This window comes from Mya arenaria, chromosome 5, assembly GCF_026914265.1.
Source record: "Mya arenaria isolate MELC-2E11 chromosome 5, ASM2691426v1".
In the NCBI taxonomy this organism is placed as follows: Eukaryota; Metazoa; Mollusca; class Bivalvia; order Myida; family Myidae; genus Mya; species Mya arenaria.
The window spans coordinates 8,710,941-8,727,540 of record NC_069126.1 but is presented as its reverse complement, the minus strand read 5'-3'; the positions used below and the strand labels follow the sequence as shown (position 1 = coordinate 8,727,540).

The following is a 16,600-nucleotide window of genomic DNA, read 5'->3' as shown; positions in this document are numbered from 1 at the left end:
TACGTGTTATTCGTAATATATCTTATATTCGTAGAGTGTAACTTACGTGATATTTTTAAATCACGCGGCATTCGTAACACGCGTGAAATTCGTAATCTACGTGATATTCGTAGCACACGTGATATTCGTATATTGTAACTTACGTGATATTCTTAACACATGTGAAATTCGAAGCTTACGATACAAAATGTATGGCATTTGTAACTTACGTGACAGTCGTAGAATACGTGACATTTTGATTTCTCGTACTGTATTATGATAATAACGAGTAAGTTATTATAACCATTAAATATACTTAACTTGTAAAACAACTGAATAACTTTTTGGAACAACTAACAGATATATTTATTACAAAACTAACATATATATTCATACAAAACTGACATGTATATTTATTACAAAACATAAAGTCCAAAAACGGACACACAAAAAGCATAAAAGTGACAATGTCTATGACAAAAATCGTTCAATTCTGACATCATCTCCGACATATTGTTACATGAAAGACACAATCCATTTTTATTGCCGCAAAACAAGCATTTTTTATTATATCAGCAGTAATGAATGGACGACAGGCACACAGGAAATACGCACACTGTTACATGTACTCCGACGACATAAAGTGCACATTGACTCGTCATTCGGAGCTCCTCGGCCATTTTCTATCGAAAACAACCTCGGTTGTACATGTATATGGACGGTTTACAATGTCAGAAATATGTACACTTTAACTACGCTGCAAGTAGATCGCGTAGTAATTTCAATTTAGCATAATGATTTACCTCTTGGGAATCTAAATTATGTTTGCAAAAATACACTTCACTGGCAATCAAATTAAACTTAAATCAATACATACAACTCTTAAACACTTCACTGTCAATCAATTTAAATTAGAGATTAATTAATAATATAATTCAAAATTTTACGAACTACTTCTACTGATGTACCGGCATACAACAGAGGTTGTTTTTGATGGAAAATGGCCGAGGAACTCCGAATGATTGGCTCGTAAGGCTCATTGTTCAATCCTTTTGTAACCATTCCGCATATAAAACCATGTTTAAAACATCAATAACGCCGTTTGGACGAACGAAATCATGGTGTTTTGATTCCTGAAAGATTTAGGCTTGACCAGATGGATTTTAGCATATTAAACATGTTTTCCATCTGTTTGCGTCTTTGTTCTTCTTTTTTCACGAGATTCTGGAATCCCCGGTTGATGATGACCCACGGCTGCAGTTTCACGAGATTTTTGGTGGTTGTTTCCGGTTCCGGTGAAGTATTTCCGGTTGTGAGAGGTTCCGCTTTCGGTTCCTGATTTAAGCCCGACTTGATAACCTCGTTTTCGTTGTTTAATTTGTACGTCAATTTCTGAAAAATATCAATTGTAATGTATTTAAAATAAATCAAACCGGAGCTTATAAGTGCAATGTGATTTAAACATTGTTTTATATACTAATGAACTGAAAATTGGCGGACCTTTTTATCACCTATGATTCAACACTTTATAGTTTAGTTTAGTTAAAACTGATTTATTTTACACTGAATGTAAAACAAGTTATTACAACATTATATGAATCACTCTCGTTGGCACGATGTTACACCAGAGCGTGGTCTTGTGTTGTGGGGGAAACCGGAGTACCCGGAGGAAACCCACTTGTCCGGCTTGGTGACCACAAACCTAATTCACATGCGTCCAGGCCGGGAATCAAACCCGGGTCGCCTTGGTGAGAAGCGTGTGCTCTTACCACTGCGTTAACCAGACAACCAAACTTCACTTCATACTGATATGGAGACCATATGAATCAGACACAACTAACATACAGTACATTTGTATACGATAATAAATAATAATAATAATAATGATAATAATAATAATAATTATAATAATAATAATAATAATAATAATAATAATAATAATAATAATAATAATAAGCGGAAGTCAAACTTACATTTCGTATGCGCGAGCAAGTGTGGCAGCAAGGGGAGGAGTTTAGGTCGGAACAGATGCGCGCGCGGTCCGAGTAGATATCCGAGGTGTTCCGCATGAGTTCCTCGCAAATGTACACCGTCTTACCGCGCCGAACGTAGCTGTCCACGCATACTGGAAACGGAAAGGACACGTGCTTTTAGCAATTCTTAGGATTAAAGTACATGTATAACTGTACCATTAGCTTATATAGTATGTAACTTTATTATACCTCACTTTTATCTACAATGGTAAAATCCCATTACCAGAAAAAGAGATAATTTGACTGTCAGAAACATTTGCAACATTTTTGACACGTGACCAAGCGAACATTCACTGTCAAGTCATGTGACCCCAGTGACATTTTGAATGTACTTACTGTAATTGTGTTCGGTATAATAAAATAGTAAATAAAAAAGTTTTAAAATGTTTTTAATTCATTTAATAAAACAAGATTAACAATGTAAACAAAATATAACATAATAAAATAATTATATCTCGAACAAAATTCCACCGTTAATTTTTTTGTCGTCTGATGTTTTAAAATGACGTCACTACTGTAAGTGAATGAGGGAGGCAATCACGTCATGATTTAGCTAAAATATTGAAGCAGTTATTTGCCCTCATATGGTCAATTCACTGACTGAGAATACAACTCCATTGGCTGACACATCGTCAACACATAATCTCGGATGAGTGGCAGTAAGCGGACCTTTGAACACCCGCAAAAGTTGAAATTCTTAATGATTAAGCCTAGTACTAAAGAATTGCATATGGTTGTAAATGTATGGTGTATTCTGAATATAATTCCGTCATATATACATGGGATGTACGGGACTCAGGAAACCATATTCGTGTTCGAGCTTCGCCCTCACCCGATATGGTTTTCTTTTCCCCGTATATCCCATATCGGTTCACTTACTATTTCCGTCTCTTATAACATTTATACACTCTTAAAATTGAGAACAAAATAACATGTTCACGAACCCCTTTTAACTTTGACCATGAAATATTGTTTTGTTCAAAGATTGTGTTACTAGTTTTAAAATATATTAAATGTTAGTTTATTGATTGCTTTATATAGCTTAATGTCGTACTAAAAGAAGTATTATTACTATTATTATTATCTTTTTATGGTATATAAATTCATGCGCGAACTAGATAAGGCCAAGGAACTGTGTCACTTCAGTCAATCAAACATAATGAATTTTGAAACGCAATTAATATATGAATAACATGACATTCACATTTTTTAATTATATTTTTGCATATATTAATTGATAAATGACAAGTTGTCCCTAAAATATGATTTCATTTTACAAGGATGAATAATTATGTAATAATTAGAAAATCAGAAATCAACACTCTTCTCTGCGTCTGTGAACCTACAAGCATTTATGGTATAAGTTACGGGTTAAGTAGGTGACCCGATACGGGGCGCAGGAAACAATATTGCGTGACCCGAGTATGGTTTCTTGCGCCGCGTATATCCGGGTCACCTACTAACCCCGTAACGTATATATCAACGTCGACAACCTGTTTAAATTGATAAATGTTTCATTTATTCATCGGAATCGGTACAAAATATGCCCTTTTAATACGATATAAAGATTAGTGACCCAATATGTAAAATCATGGGATCACGTGGTGACCAGCCCTTGTCCAATGGCGTTGCGTCAATCATGTTGGAGGCGTGATATACAAATAAACAATACTTTCTTCTTCAGCCGATTCTATAAAACTGGTTAATTCTTTTTTTAAGTTAAAGTTAGCCAAATCGTTTATCGATTGGCTTATATTTATCCAATATTTTCTTTTAACCAATCAAATCATTTAAATGTGCAAACTGACCACAAGATTACACGTGGACAACTTATTCAAGTATTATACAATTTGCTGCTGAACATAATGTAGAACGTACCTGCCATAGATGTAGTCTCAGGCTGTGTGGGAGACGGCGCCCCGGAGTTCTGTTTAAAAAAAAAAGAAAAAGGTCAACATAAAAATACTATATACACTTTTAAAAATCACTAGTTCAAATTATAATTCTGACCCATTATAAGATAAAGAATTTGAAATACAAAATTTTAAATTTATAGCATTGAATGTACATGTGTGTAACTATATATTTATGTTAAATATGTTAACAATGTTTATAGTGATTACTTGTTCTATATTGCTCAATTTAAGAGCACTTTATAATCTTTAAATATATTTGCATATCTTCTTTATAAGAGGAAATAAAAATCTGATTGATTGATTGATTGATCCCTTGATTGATTGATTGATTGATTGATTGATTGATTGATTGATTGATTGATTGATTGGCAGTTTGATCGAATAAACACCTGCGTTATACATTTCCCACTGAAACCTATGTACTACTTTCAAAAGATATAGAAGGAACACCATTATAAGGGATATTTCCCTTTAAGAAATATATCTCACCGTGAGAAGCCTATTGCAGGTGAGTTGACATCCGCGCGCGAAGCCCTGAGAACAAAACTCCGCCCCTTGCGCCATGGTGAGCAGGGACGCGCACGTGCTGCCCGGGATTGTACCGTCTGCTCCGCTTACACACTCGCTCGTGCATGTGTCTGCACGTGAAACAGAAGAACATTGTTAGGAATATGAAGGTTATTTTACAATAAATATACTATGCGATTTATGGGCCTTACGACGAAATATCGCAAACTCTATTTCAGATAAATATTTAGTGAGCGTCAAAAAATAAAGTTAAATATTTACTCGTTTATTCAATTATTCTTTACCTGGTATGTCCAATAAAGCTCGTTGTTTCTGATTTTGATATTATAACTAACTACACAACAATCTAAATTTAAAAAGTCACAAACTAACAATTATAGTATCAAAAGAAATGTTATTGATCTTGTTAAAGCAAACCTTTCAGCTGGGGTGGGGCAGCGGTGGTCCGCGGTTGTGTTGACACGGTAACGCGCGGTGTGGTGGTGGGCGGGTCAGGGAAAACCTGCAAATATTTCGACTCATTAATACAGATGTGAATGAAAGATCATAGCGTAAAACTTTGAATTTATTTGAATGCTTGGACTGTTCTATATAGAAACTCGGTTGGATGCCAAGTATATTAATTTTAGTGGTAAATGAAAGCTCTACATGACGCCGATGCCGACGACACAACGGCTATGACAATAAATAGACTTTTGTCGTCGGAAAACAGCTTAGCTTAAAGCTGCACTCTCACAGATTTACCGTTTTGACAACTTGTTTTTGTTGTTCTATGCATTTTTCTTAAAGCGTTAGTTACGCTTTTGGCCATAAATCATTAATTGTCGAACGTAAATAGTAAAAACTGCGATCTGTTTTTTTTTGTCAGCAGCTTATATCACTGGTTTCCATGCGTTTTCGCCAAAAACAACAACAAAAAAACAAGACGTCAACACCTACAATCAGTGAGCGTGCAGCTTTAAGATCTCTAAAGAAGAGTCGCAGATCTTGCACGCGGCACATCATCTTCATGTATTGAATACATATAATCAAGTCAAAATTACAGCACGGACACGAAACACCGGATGGTCGTTGCAATTTAAATTTGCCAACTTTCGGACGTATAAAAAAACTTCAATAGACCGCTCCATCTAAGGAACATAGTTCGTGATAAATTGCGTCGTAAATGCTACGTCGGAAGGCAGCATTTTGCTTAAAATGAAGATTTAAAACAGAGATGACTTCTCTTTTACTACACCATTTTCAAACTCTGGTAAAAACTGTAAGCGGCGTAGACTACACTATGTTACAATTAAAATGGTGAAGAAGTATGTTATATTTGTTTAAAGTCTCCATTTGGAGCAAAATTGTTGCCCTCCGACGTAGCATATATGACGCATTTTACAACGTGGTATACACACTGAACTATGTTCCTTTGATGGACCGCTCTATAAAAGCAACATTGTTGGTACTTAAAATTGATTTTAGAAGTATAAGATAAAAAAAAATCGTTATATGAATCTACTCTAGTTCTAAATAGCAAAAACGCCACTAAATTCAGTTCACGTTTAACGCGAGCGCAACCTACCTCTCCACTGTTGACACGGCGGCACGACTGACAGCAGCGAGTGTTGAGGCTCTTACATAACTCCTTCCTGTTACTGTATATGCCGTATATCCGGTCCTCGGGGTAGAAGGCGGTCAGGTACTTGCAGTCCCGGGAACCGTCACCTATCCAGACGTGTACGTCCACGCATGGGTCTGCCGTCGTCGGCGGTATGGTCGTCGGAACTGCGGTGTTCTCGCCAGCCTTAAGTGGATAAGAAGGCTGTAAACTATCTTTACTGAAAAAAGCTATTATAAGAGTGTTCGGAGCAAGACATGTTTACTTTTTTGGGATATTTTTTTCTGTATTATAGTTCATAAAATTGGTGAAAAAAAATCGAACTTTGACTTTAGTCTCTAAATTAAAATGGTTTTAGCCAAAACAAACGTTAATTAAAACGTATTTTTCCGAAAACAAAAATTACATTTTCGAATTAAAGACATTTGCAACACATAATGGGAAGTATATTTGGCACTCAAATATACAGAAAAACAATTTATACACACGTTTCTGACAAGAGAGCACGTGTATTTACACCCTTGTGCAAAGCCATTGGTACAATAGTATGCCGCTATTTTATGGGTCATCTGTTTCCGGTCTAGGAGAATCTCGCATCCCCCGGCCAGAGTGCCGGAACCCGCCCATACACAGCCGTACGTGCATGTATCTGCAAGAGAAAAATCAAGTTATATGATGAACAGTAGGGTGCCGGAAGCCGCCCATATACAACCGTCCGTTCATGTATCTGCAAGAGAAATATTGAGTTGAAGTATGAGCAGTAATGTGCCGGAAGCCGCTCATATACAGCCGTCCGTTTATGTTTCTCCCAGTCCGTGCATATATCTATTAGACAAACATTGAGTTTAAGGAAGAGCAGGAAGCCGCCCATTTACAGCCGTCCGCCCATATACAGCCGTCCTCACGGCTTTCTGTCACAATAGAGTTTAAGGGATTATAATTTAATTATTGAAGGTGACATTCTTATTTAGCAATGAAACTACGCGCGGACATTTCGAATATTAAGCGTCTCTGAACCAGTAAAAACAACTTATAAATGAAAGGAACGCTTGCATAAACCGTACCTTTAAGAGGCGGTCTGGTCGGGGGAGTCCCGGGAGCGTCTGTTGCCACCGACGATCTTGTCGGGGGCGTCGGGAATGTCTGCAATTAATGACAAAACATAAAAAAGTGTTTTTCAGTCATTTGAACAGTTACCGTAACACATTATACACAAAAATGCACCGTCTCGATTGATGTATCTTGAAGTATTTTAAATAAACATATGTGTCAAGATTTAATTTATAAGCACTTTTCGATCATAAGGCTTATCTTATCATATTATCAACTCAAAAAAACGTAATTTTCTACCGACAGACCAACCGATTGTTTTTGGACCGGCCACTTCAAACAACTTCATTTTTTAAACTCCACACCGAATTACCTCTCCATTAAATACGCGACTGCAGGAGGCGCAGCACTTCCGGTTTGTTTCGGGGTCGCTGCAATGGCGGACGCGCTCCCGGAAGATACCCAGGAAGTCGGCGGGATCAGTGAGACGGCGACAGTCTTGGGCCAGCTCCCCGATCCCCACCCCGCCCACGGGAACGTCCACACAGGACTCTGAAATATATTGAGCATATACTGACCATCGTCTTCTTTATTGATTTCTTGGTCTTAAGACAACGTTCGTATTATTTTCACAGAAGTCAAATTTGCCTCGCGACTTTGATTGTGCCCAATAGTTGTCCCGGGAAAGGTCAGCGCCCCTTTTCAATTAGATTGGTCGTAAACACTGCTTATGTGTGCTCGGGGACAACCGTAAAGTTACGCACAATTGTCGTATACAACAAAGAAGGAATCAAATCGGGACCGAAAAATAACTGCGAAATAGCGATAATTTCGGATAAACGGTGTTCGGAATAGCGGTGCTCAACTATTTTTGTTATTGAAACGAAGTTTACACCAAAACACGGAGATACGCCTGGATAACTGATCTTTATTGATTATTTATGATTTTTTGATTATTTCTTTATTGATTTTTTGGTTGATATTACGATTTCGATGATAAAGTGTTCATGTTTCAATGGCTTTTGACCTTATGTTTTTCCCATTAAAATACTAGTTTTTGTTGATGCTGTTGTTTTGGGGCGCGAGGGCGTGACCCAAGGCGTGATCCTGTCAACTTTACTGTTGCGTGACGAACATTTATTATATTGTTTCTACAATGAGGTCGGTGGTGTGTAAGTTTATCTATACTATAACTCGGCGAGTGCTCCGATACGAGTGTTAGTCATATTAGGTTTTTTGAGAATAGTGCACAGACAGAGTGTAACCCTCGTTTTATAATAGAGCTACCGTGGTTCTTTAAAGTGCACCAGTATAAAGCACTGTCAGGGAATCCTATTTAACGTCCCTTCCGGAAGACGATAAGTATTTTTTAGTGGTGCGACGGTGAATCGAACTTGCGACCCCTGGTCATGTGTGATACCACTAGAATTGAGATCGCACTTAATACGTTAAGTAAATATTTGTGTGCGTGTTAAAAAAAACCTGTTTACAAGTAATCGTGACATGACAAGTGTTTGTTTTGTCTTGTTTATTTTCATTGTCGAATAGACATAATAATTGTGTCGGAAACTATAATAATAAATTATATATCATTAATGCGTTTGTCAACATAACATTGACATATGGTTTCTCAATGAATGTTAAGGTGAGGTAATGAAAGTTCAATAAACTATTGAGTGTTTTGTTTTTATCTTGTCGTACACGATTTCAATAAATCATAGAAAACATATTTTGAAAGATGTAAATGATTTCAAAGGCAATAAACGCCGATAGCTATAATCGATTACAACCATAAATGAAATACAATAAATGCTTAATTGGTTGACTTACGCTTTTCGGCAAATACTAGTTACATATAGTTCCCGGAGGATGAATATAAGCTGCTTCATTTCTTAAAGGACGACAACTCTTGTGATACTGACACGATAAAGGCGATTTTTGGCCGTTCACCTCACAAAGTTCATTATTAATTATTGTCAAATAGTTGCAAAGTTAATGGCTTACGACCGACACATGTTAAATGGTTACTGCCTAACAATTAAAATGGCAATACATCATTTGTTACTTGCCTGATCAAGATTGTAGTTATACACATAAGTTTCACCAATTCGCTTAATAAATAAGTGCAAATAAAAGCAAGTGGTAGTGTAAGACACAGAAACAATTCCTATGCCCACTTTACCCGTGCATCGTTACCTGTAGAAGTAGTTGGAGCTGGTGTGGAGGGAAAGTCATCCTTGAAATAGAAAGATATGCAGTTTTTAATAAAAACATTCAGATTTGAAACACATCGAGGATATTGTTTCATATGAAGACTGGCCTATATTTGCAAGGTACTAAAATATTATTTATAGCCCTTTTTAATAAGTCGTTCGGAGCGCCTTGGTCATTATCCATCGAAAACAACCTCAGACGGTTTACAATGTTAGACATCTTTACATTTAACTATGCTTCAAGTAGATCGCATATTAATTCCAATTTGACAGTTAAACTCAATGACTTTTCTATTTCTATTTATAACTTTAAAAAAAAAAATTCAATCCATCTGAACTTACAAGTATTACAAAGTACACGTTAAGACAGTACAATTAATTAATATTTTTTTAATTTTTTTAAGAACTACTTCTATAGATTATTGGCATATATTCGAGGGTTTTTTCGATGGAAAATGGCCGAGGTGTTCCGAGTACACTATATGTTATTGATAAAACACATCTGATAACATATACAAAACAACGCCAAACATGCACACGTTATGTTAGCAACAAGGCCACTCATGAATTGGCGAAAACTGACAAAATCATGGTCTACTGGGTTACAACTTACCGCGAGTACACGACTGCACGTGAATTTACATCCGGGCGCAAAGTTCTGGTTGCACGTGTAGCTGGCTTGTTCCCGTTTCAACTGGCGGGCGTCTAGCAACCACGAACACTGACTGCCGGGCAGGCTACCGTCTCCCAAGTATATACAGTTGCTGGTACATGTGTCTGTAACAAAAACACCGTGTTTTGTGTGCTGATTGGCTAAAGGAAGTATTAGTGTATGCATTATTTCATTACTGCTGTGGGGAGGAGTTGCTTCCTACAATATGCGTGAACAACACCAAAATTCACCATTTTAGTCTGAAACAGACAAATTGTAATCCAAAACCCAATCACTCTTAACCACGATGACACCCTGTTTTACTGGTGCTCCCTAGGAAGGGGGTGCAAGTTGCGCCCCAAGAGCGACCCCCTCCACCCCCCCCCCTTATAAAAAAATATTAATAATAATATATAATACGTAAATCCTGGACCCGCCCCTGGGTGTAAAACTTGTGCATATTAGGTCGAATGTATTTTTGTGAACTCACGTGTTGTCCATCACTCAAAAGCAGCAGCCTGGTAGAAGCTTAATGAAAGGCCAAACACACAAACGAACACAATAGTGTTTATGTTTTATATCAAGTCCGAGGCAGGTAATTCGAACATAGTGGAACACCCAGTGTGGTGTTAAATGTTGAATGTTTATATTATACAGATCAACAATAGTTTATCTCAATTTTTAGAAAAATGATTTAACGTGTAATTTTTCAGATATGTTTAATGCGTATTTACTTAATTAAATTATGTTAGACAGGAGAATTCATCTTTAATTATAAAAAAATGTGATGAGTTGCTTGTCCTAGATATGTTTAATGCCTGTTTACTTAATCGTATTATGTGAAACAGAAAAAAAATAACCTTTAATTATGTTGAAATGTTGTAACGTTGTATCTTCTGAAGTACCAGAGACGGTCTTAATTCGAGTTGGAAAACATTTCAGTTGCCTATCAAATACTTGTTTGGTTAGGGTTACATCCTTTTCAAAAACAGGTAGAGTTGGTAGGTAGTTTTTTATTTTTAGTTAAGCTTTATGTAAGAACGTTATTGGCAGCATTGGACACTGGTGTTAAATACATATTCAGTCTGTATAAAGCTTTAAAGGGTTTAACTGCATATTAAAACACACATTTATAAAAAAGAAATCCTTTTTTACCAACTGACTATAAAAACTATAGGGCCGGCGCCTATTCCGTAGGTTGGGTCGGGTAGCCCGAACCAAATGTATTTTTAGGCCTTGTCTAAAATTTCGGAAAACTTGTAAACTCTCAGTATGATGCCATTAAGTATTTTATATATTTTAGGCGCTTGTGCAATTCAACTAATTAATGTTTGTATACTGTACAACAAATATACAGAATTACCTTATAACTGACTCAATTACTCTCAAGTACATTGTATAATAACTGTATAATGTTTAACATGACGCGTCTGATTTTTTAAATGAAAAGATAAAATGGAACTGGAGAAACCCTGAATAGTTTGAAAAGTTTACAGTTTTGTTTTCAGAGAGCTTGCACTTAGAATAATTAGAATATTCGGAGGTATTTCATTTACTCCATTCAGTTGTATGGTATAAGCCTAAGGCATCAAAATGCACACTGCTGTGCACGGGAAATCTTATCAATGATTGTTCGGTATGATCATTGTTTCGAGTAGTAACTTTTATCAACTCGAATCAATTTGTTTGACTGATTTCATTAGACGCAGCTAGTTTGAATTTGCATATGACACTTCTTTCAGTGCACTTAATGAACTCTCTTGATCTCCGTATATCGTACCTTGGAGCGGCGCCGGAGTTGCTGGCTTCACCGTTACCCGTGACGTCCGCGTGGTTGATGACGTCACCGGTGGAGCGGAAGTAGGATTCTAAAATATATAATCATATAACAACATTTACAATTATAATTATTACAAATCTAAGATAAGGTTTTTTTAGAGAGAATTCAATAGCTTTTTCCGGATTATTGCAGTACAGCCGAACCCCGTTGTCTCGAACCATCAGGGACCAGCGAAAATACCTCGAGCCTCGGAAAATTCGAGAGAAGCGGGATTGTTAACCTTCAGTATAAGGAAATCGGTCCTCTACATGTAGTTCGAGCCGATGAGGAATTCGAATCAAGCGAGTTCGAGTTAACGGGGTTAGACTGTATTCAAATAATGATTCCTGAACAAGAGCATAACTAACAACATAACAACAACATACGCAGCTAACCTCACTGTTCACAATTCTGCACGACTCGCAGCAGCGATTTTTGTTCATCTGGTCGGCACAGAGTGAGTGGCGGGTCCGGTAGATTCCCCAAGAGTCGCCGGCCTGTAGCAGATTCCGGCAGCTGAATGAGCCACCCGCTATCCATAATCCGGCAGCGTTGTCCCGACATGCCTCTGAAAGAACATGGCAAAATGAAAGAAATGATTAAAGTTTACCGGATAAAGCATTTGTCGTCATCGCCATCGCCATTGAAAATAGCTTTAATTTCGTTGCTGGCGTTCTCGTGATAAGTGCGCGCATGTTCACTGGAGAATCGTAGATGACATGAAGTAAAATCTTTATGATCAAGAATGATATTACTTTAGGTCTTCTAACTGACTAAGAATACAACCTCATTGTCAACGCAAAATCTGACGCAGGGATTGTGTATCGGATGAGTGGCAGTAGGCTGACCTTTAAACACCCGCGGGAGTTGAAATTCCTTATGATTAAGTTAAGTACTAATTGATTGCCCTATCTGCAAGTTTACTGGCTGAAAGGTTTTATTCGAAGTAATAATAAGAGTGTAAAGATAACAAACAACAGATACCATAGCAATACCATAAGATTGTTAGTACTGCAATTTGATCCGGGTGGTTATATTTGACATGAGAAGACGATTTTAGCAGATTTTTATTTAAATCGACTAGCTATCAAATACTACAAATATCCTGTAGAGTCAATGACCTTCAGTATCAAAACTTATTTACACTTACTAATGACCGTTTTATAATATACATTAAAAAACAACCTTCATTTTAAGCCAATGAAATTGCAGATAGGCAATCATTAAGTTGGTTTGACCTTCACAGCATATTTGAACTACATCTTATTGATTGAAATAAAAGTATGATTTCCTGTAGACCTACTTAACATGAAACACATTATAGAATTACATCATTTAGCATAATTATATTCCACTTTAATGGCAAGATGACTTAACATTAAACTTTTAACCTTATTGTCAGCTAGGGTGCCCCCCCCCCCCGGATTTGTGTTCCTAATACATAATTTAAGATAAAAATCGCACATTTCAAAAGCAAGCATATTTTACAATTAATCAGGGGCGTGACATTGAAGGCCATGCAATCTCAATGCCAACTGACATTAGAGCACTGCATTGTCGTACATTTTCTAATTTTCGATTGTTGCGTAAGTAAAACGTTTTTTTAAATACAAAATTCATAAAGATGATGATACTTTTGATGATACTGATGATGATGAAGATGATGATGATGATGATGATGATGATGATGATGATGATGATGATGATGATGATGGTGATGATAATGATGATGATGACGATGACGACGACACAAAGTAAACCATTAGTTCGTCATAAGCCGGGGACTTTGTGTTGGCATGAATGTCTATAATAAAGAAGGCCAAAGCTTCGTTGAAGTCATATATGTTTGATACTGGTGTGTTCCGATAGGTCTTACAAAAATAACACAAATTCGGTCAATGCAGAGTGACCTGAAACCTTCCGCGAGTCTTGCTCATCCTTTAAAATTCAAACAAGTTACTGATTTTAGATACATGTTGTATCATATTTATAAATAACATTAGATTGGATTTGAGAAATTAAACCATATCTAATAGTCAGAGCTGTGGAACAATTCTAGACGTCATTCATCGCAGGTTTGGCGGCATTTTGGGCACAAAATTACTCCAACTGCGAATATTACGGAATTCCGTTAATACCATCGCCTGTGTGTGTGTTGCGCTGAAACGTGAAAGTCGAAACAACGATAACGAAAACGCGACAGTACGACAACGAAAACTCGATAATACGACAGTACGATGATGAACATGCGATATAAAGGCGTGTTTTCACCATCGTACTGACGCGTTTTCACCATCGTTATATCGTGATATCGCGTTTTCGTTATCGTAGTGTCGTACTGTCGCGTTTTCATCATCTCACTGTCGCATTATCACAATCGTTCTTTCGCGTATACATATTCCTACTGTCGGGTTATCGTCATCGTTCTGTCGCGAAAACAGCATCGTACTATCGTGTTATCTTCATCGTACTATCGCGCTATCATCATCGTACTGTCGCGTTATCTTCATCCTACTATCGCGTAAACATCATCGTACTGTCGCGTTATCATCATCGCACTGTCGCGTTATCTTCAACGTACTGTCGCGTGAACAGCATCGTACTGTCGCGTTATCATCATCGTACTGTCGCGCTATCATCATCGTACTGTCGCGTTATCATCATCGCACTTTCGCGTTATCATCATCGTACTGTCGCGTTCCTCGACGTACTGTCGCGTGAACAGCATCGTACTATCACGTTATCATCATCGTACTGTCACGTTATCATCATCGTACTATCACGTTATCATCATCGCACTTTCGCGTGATCATCATCGTACTGTCGCGTTCCTCATCGTACTATCACGTTATCATCATCGTACTATCACGTTATCATCATTGTACTATTACGTTATCATCATCGTACTATCACGTCATCATCATCGTACAATCACGTTATCATCATCGTACTGTCGCGTTATCATTGATCGTACTATCACGTTATCATCATCGTAATGACACGTTATCATCATCGTACTGTCGCGTTATCATCATCGTACTATCACGTTATTATCATCGTAATATTTCGTTATCATCATCGTACTATCACGTTATCATCATCGTACTGTCACGTTATCATCATCGTACTGTCACGTTATCATCATCGTACTATCACGTTATCATCATCGTACTTACTTAAGTTTCCACATTTACAATTAGTTCCTGTATGATGATTATTATTTATGTTTTATTTATATTTGTTCAGATGTCTTCAGAATTCGAGGCAATAAAGTATTGAATTGAATTGAATCGACTTTATCCTACCAGCAATAAGCACTATTGTATACTACTGCAGAAAATGTTGATATTCGTGTTCCTTTAGAAACATTTCACGGGTATTTCAGGTACATATATTCTCAACCATTGAGAAAATACTGAACAAGCTGATGTTTATTGTTATTGATATTTTATATAGCATACTATAAATAAATATTTGTGAATCAAGTAGCTTGCATCTTGGTCACGAATAAATCCATGGTTCGTATAGTGCAATATGGAAAAAAAAAATATATATATATATATATATATATATACGACTGACAGTCCACAATTTCAATGGGTTTAACCGATAAACAGACTTCACGTGAGTATGAACGAATTATTATAAGGGGGTCAAAATTATTTTGTAAACTTCAAGCTTCTTCAAATAGAGTTCACTGTTTGAATAGTGATCGTTAAGACTAAAATGTCCGTTCTTAATGTTTGCATGTTTTATTATACAAATGAATAACATGATCTCTTTACAAATATCAAACAGGGTCGAACTTTGCGGTAAGTTTAAACATATTTATTGTGAAATACGTTCACATCATTTAAATAGAAATAATAATATTAATTCATGTAGTGCGCGTCAAAAAGTAAATCATAGGATTGGAAAACAAGCATCATTGACACTTGTATCCATGTGTTAGACACTTATAACATTGCGTGAAAATATTAAAGTGACACTTTTATTCAAAATTAATACATACACATGTATAACAAACATACATTTTGACTGATAAACCTTAAACTATTTACTAAATAATGCATTTGTGGATTTTTTTTTTTACTGTTAACAAGATTGTAGCTGTGTATTTAATAGATGAAAATGCAAAAAAAAAATGATAGGTGAATGCTAAAAGATTTACTGTGATCTACTACAGTCTCATAAGGTAGAAATACCGTGTCTAAAGCAGATTTCTTTCAAATTAAACTTGGTATCCTTGTACCATTGTTTTAGACAATTATTTATCCTTTTTGGAACATTAAAACAATAGTATTAATAGTGGCAAATCTCATTTGAGAGTAATAGTGCATCTTAAAAGTAAAGTAAACTTTTCGGTTACCTTTATACATCAGTTAGAATATGATCTTTTAAATAATTGCAATTAAGCCCCGGTGGGAAATATAATAACATATTTATATAATTTTACAATAGTTATGTTATTGTGTACATAATGTTTACAATGTTTTTACATTAGTCCGTTTAGTTTCATTAAATAACTACAAAGTATAATTCGTAGATTTGTAATACATGATTTAACCACACATTATTTATTGAAGTTTCAATTAGTCAAACGAAATAATGTTATAACCGAATCTGATTAAAAAAGAAAGGATGCGTACATATCCGTACAAACGCCGCAAATCAAACTAATATAATTTATATCTCACCTGAGGCATAACATCCAATAAACAACAAAACAATTGTCAGATTTCTTAATGAAATCATTTTTAATCGAAATGTATGCGTCCGCCGTAAGCCAAGCTTGGATAAATAATGA

At 36.3% G+C, this 16,600-nt stretch overlaps 1 protein-coding gene across 1 annotated transcript; it reads right to left on the bottom strand.

Annotated features, from left to right (window-relative positions):
* Positions 1 to 1,088: 1,088 nt before the first annotated feature.
* On the bottom strand, positions 1,089 to 16,600 carry LOC128233739 (uncharacterized). The gene is made up of 14 exons (XM_052947562.1): positions 16,491 to 16,600; positions 12,189 to 12,361; positions 11,755 to 11,842; positions 9,936 to 10,099; positions 9,306 to 9,345; positions 7,483 to 7,661; positions 7,124 to 7,202; positions 6,548 to 6,708; positions 6,024 to 6,245; positions 4,874 to 4,958; positions 4,418 to 4,566; positions 3,891 to 3,939; positions 1,953 to 2,104; positions 1,089 to 1,371 (listed from the first exon to the last, which is right to left on the bottom strand). The coding sequence occupies exons 1-14, from the start codon at positions 16,546 to 16,548 to the stop codon at positions 1,096 to 1,098; spliced, it is 1,875 nt and encodes a 624-aa protein (XP_052803522.1). The 5' UTR covers positions 16,549 to 16,600; the 3' UTR covers positions 1,089 to 1,095.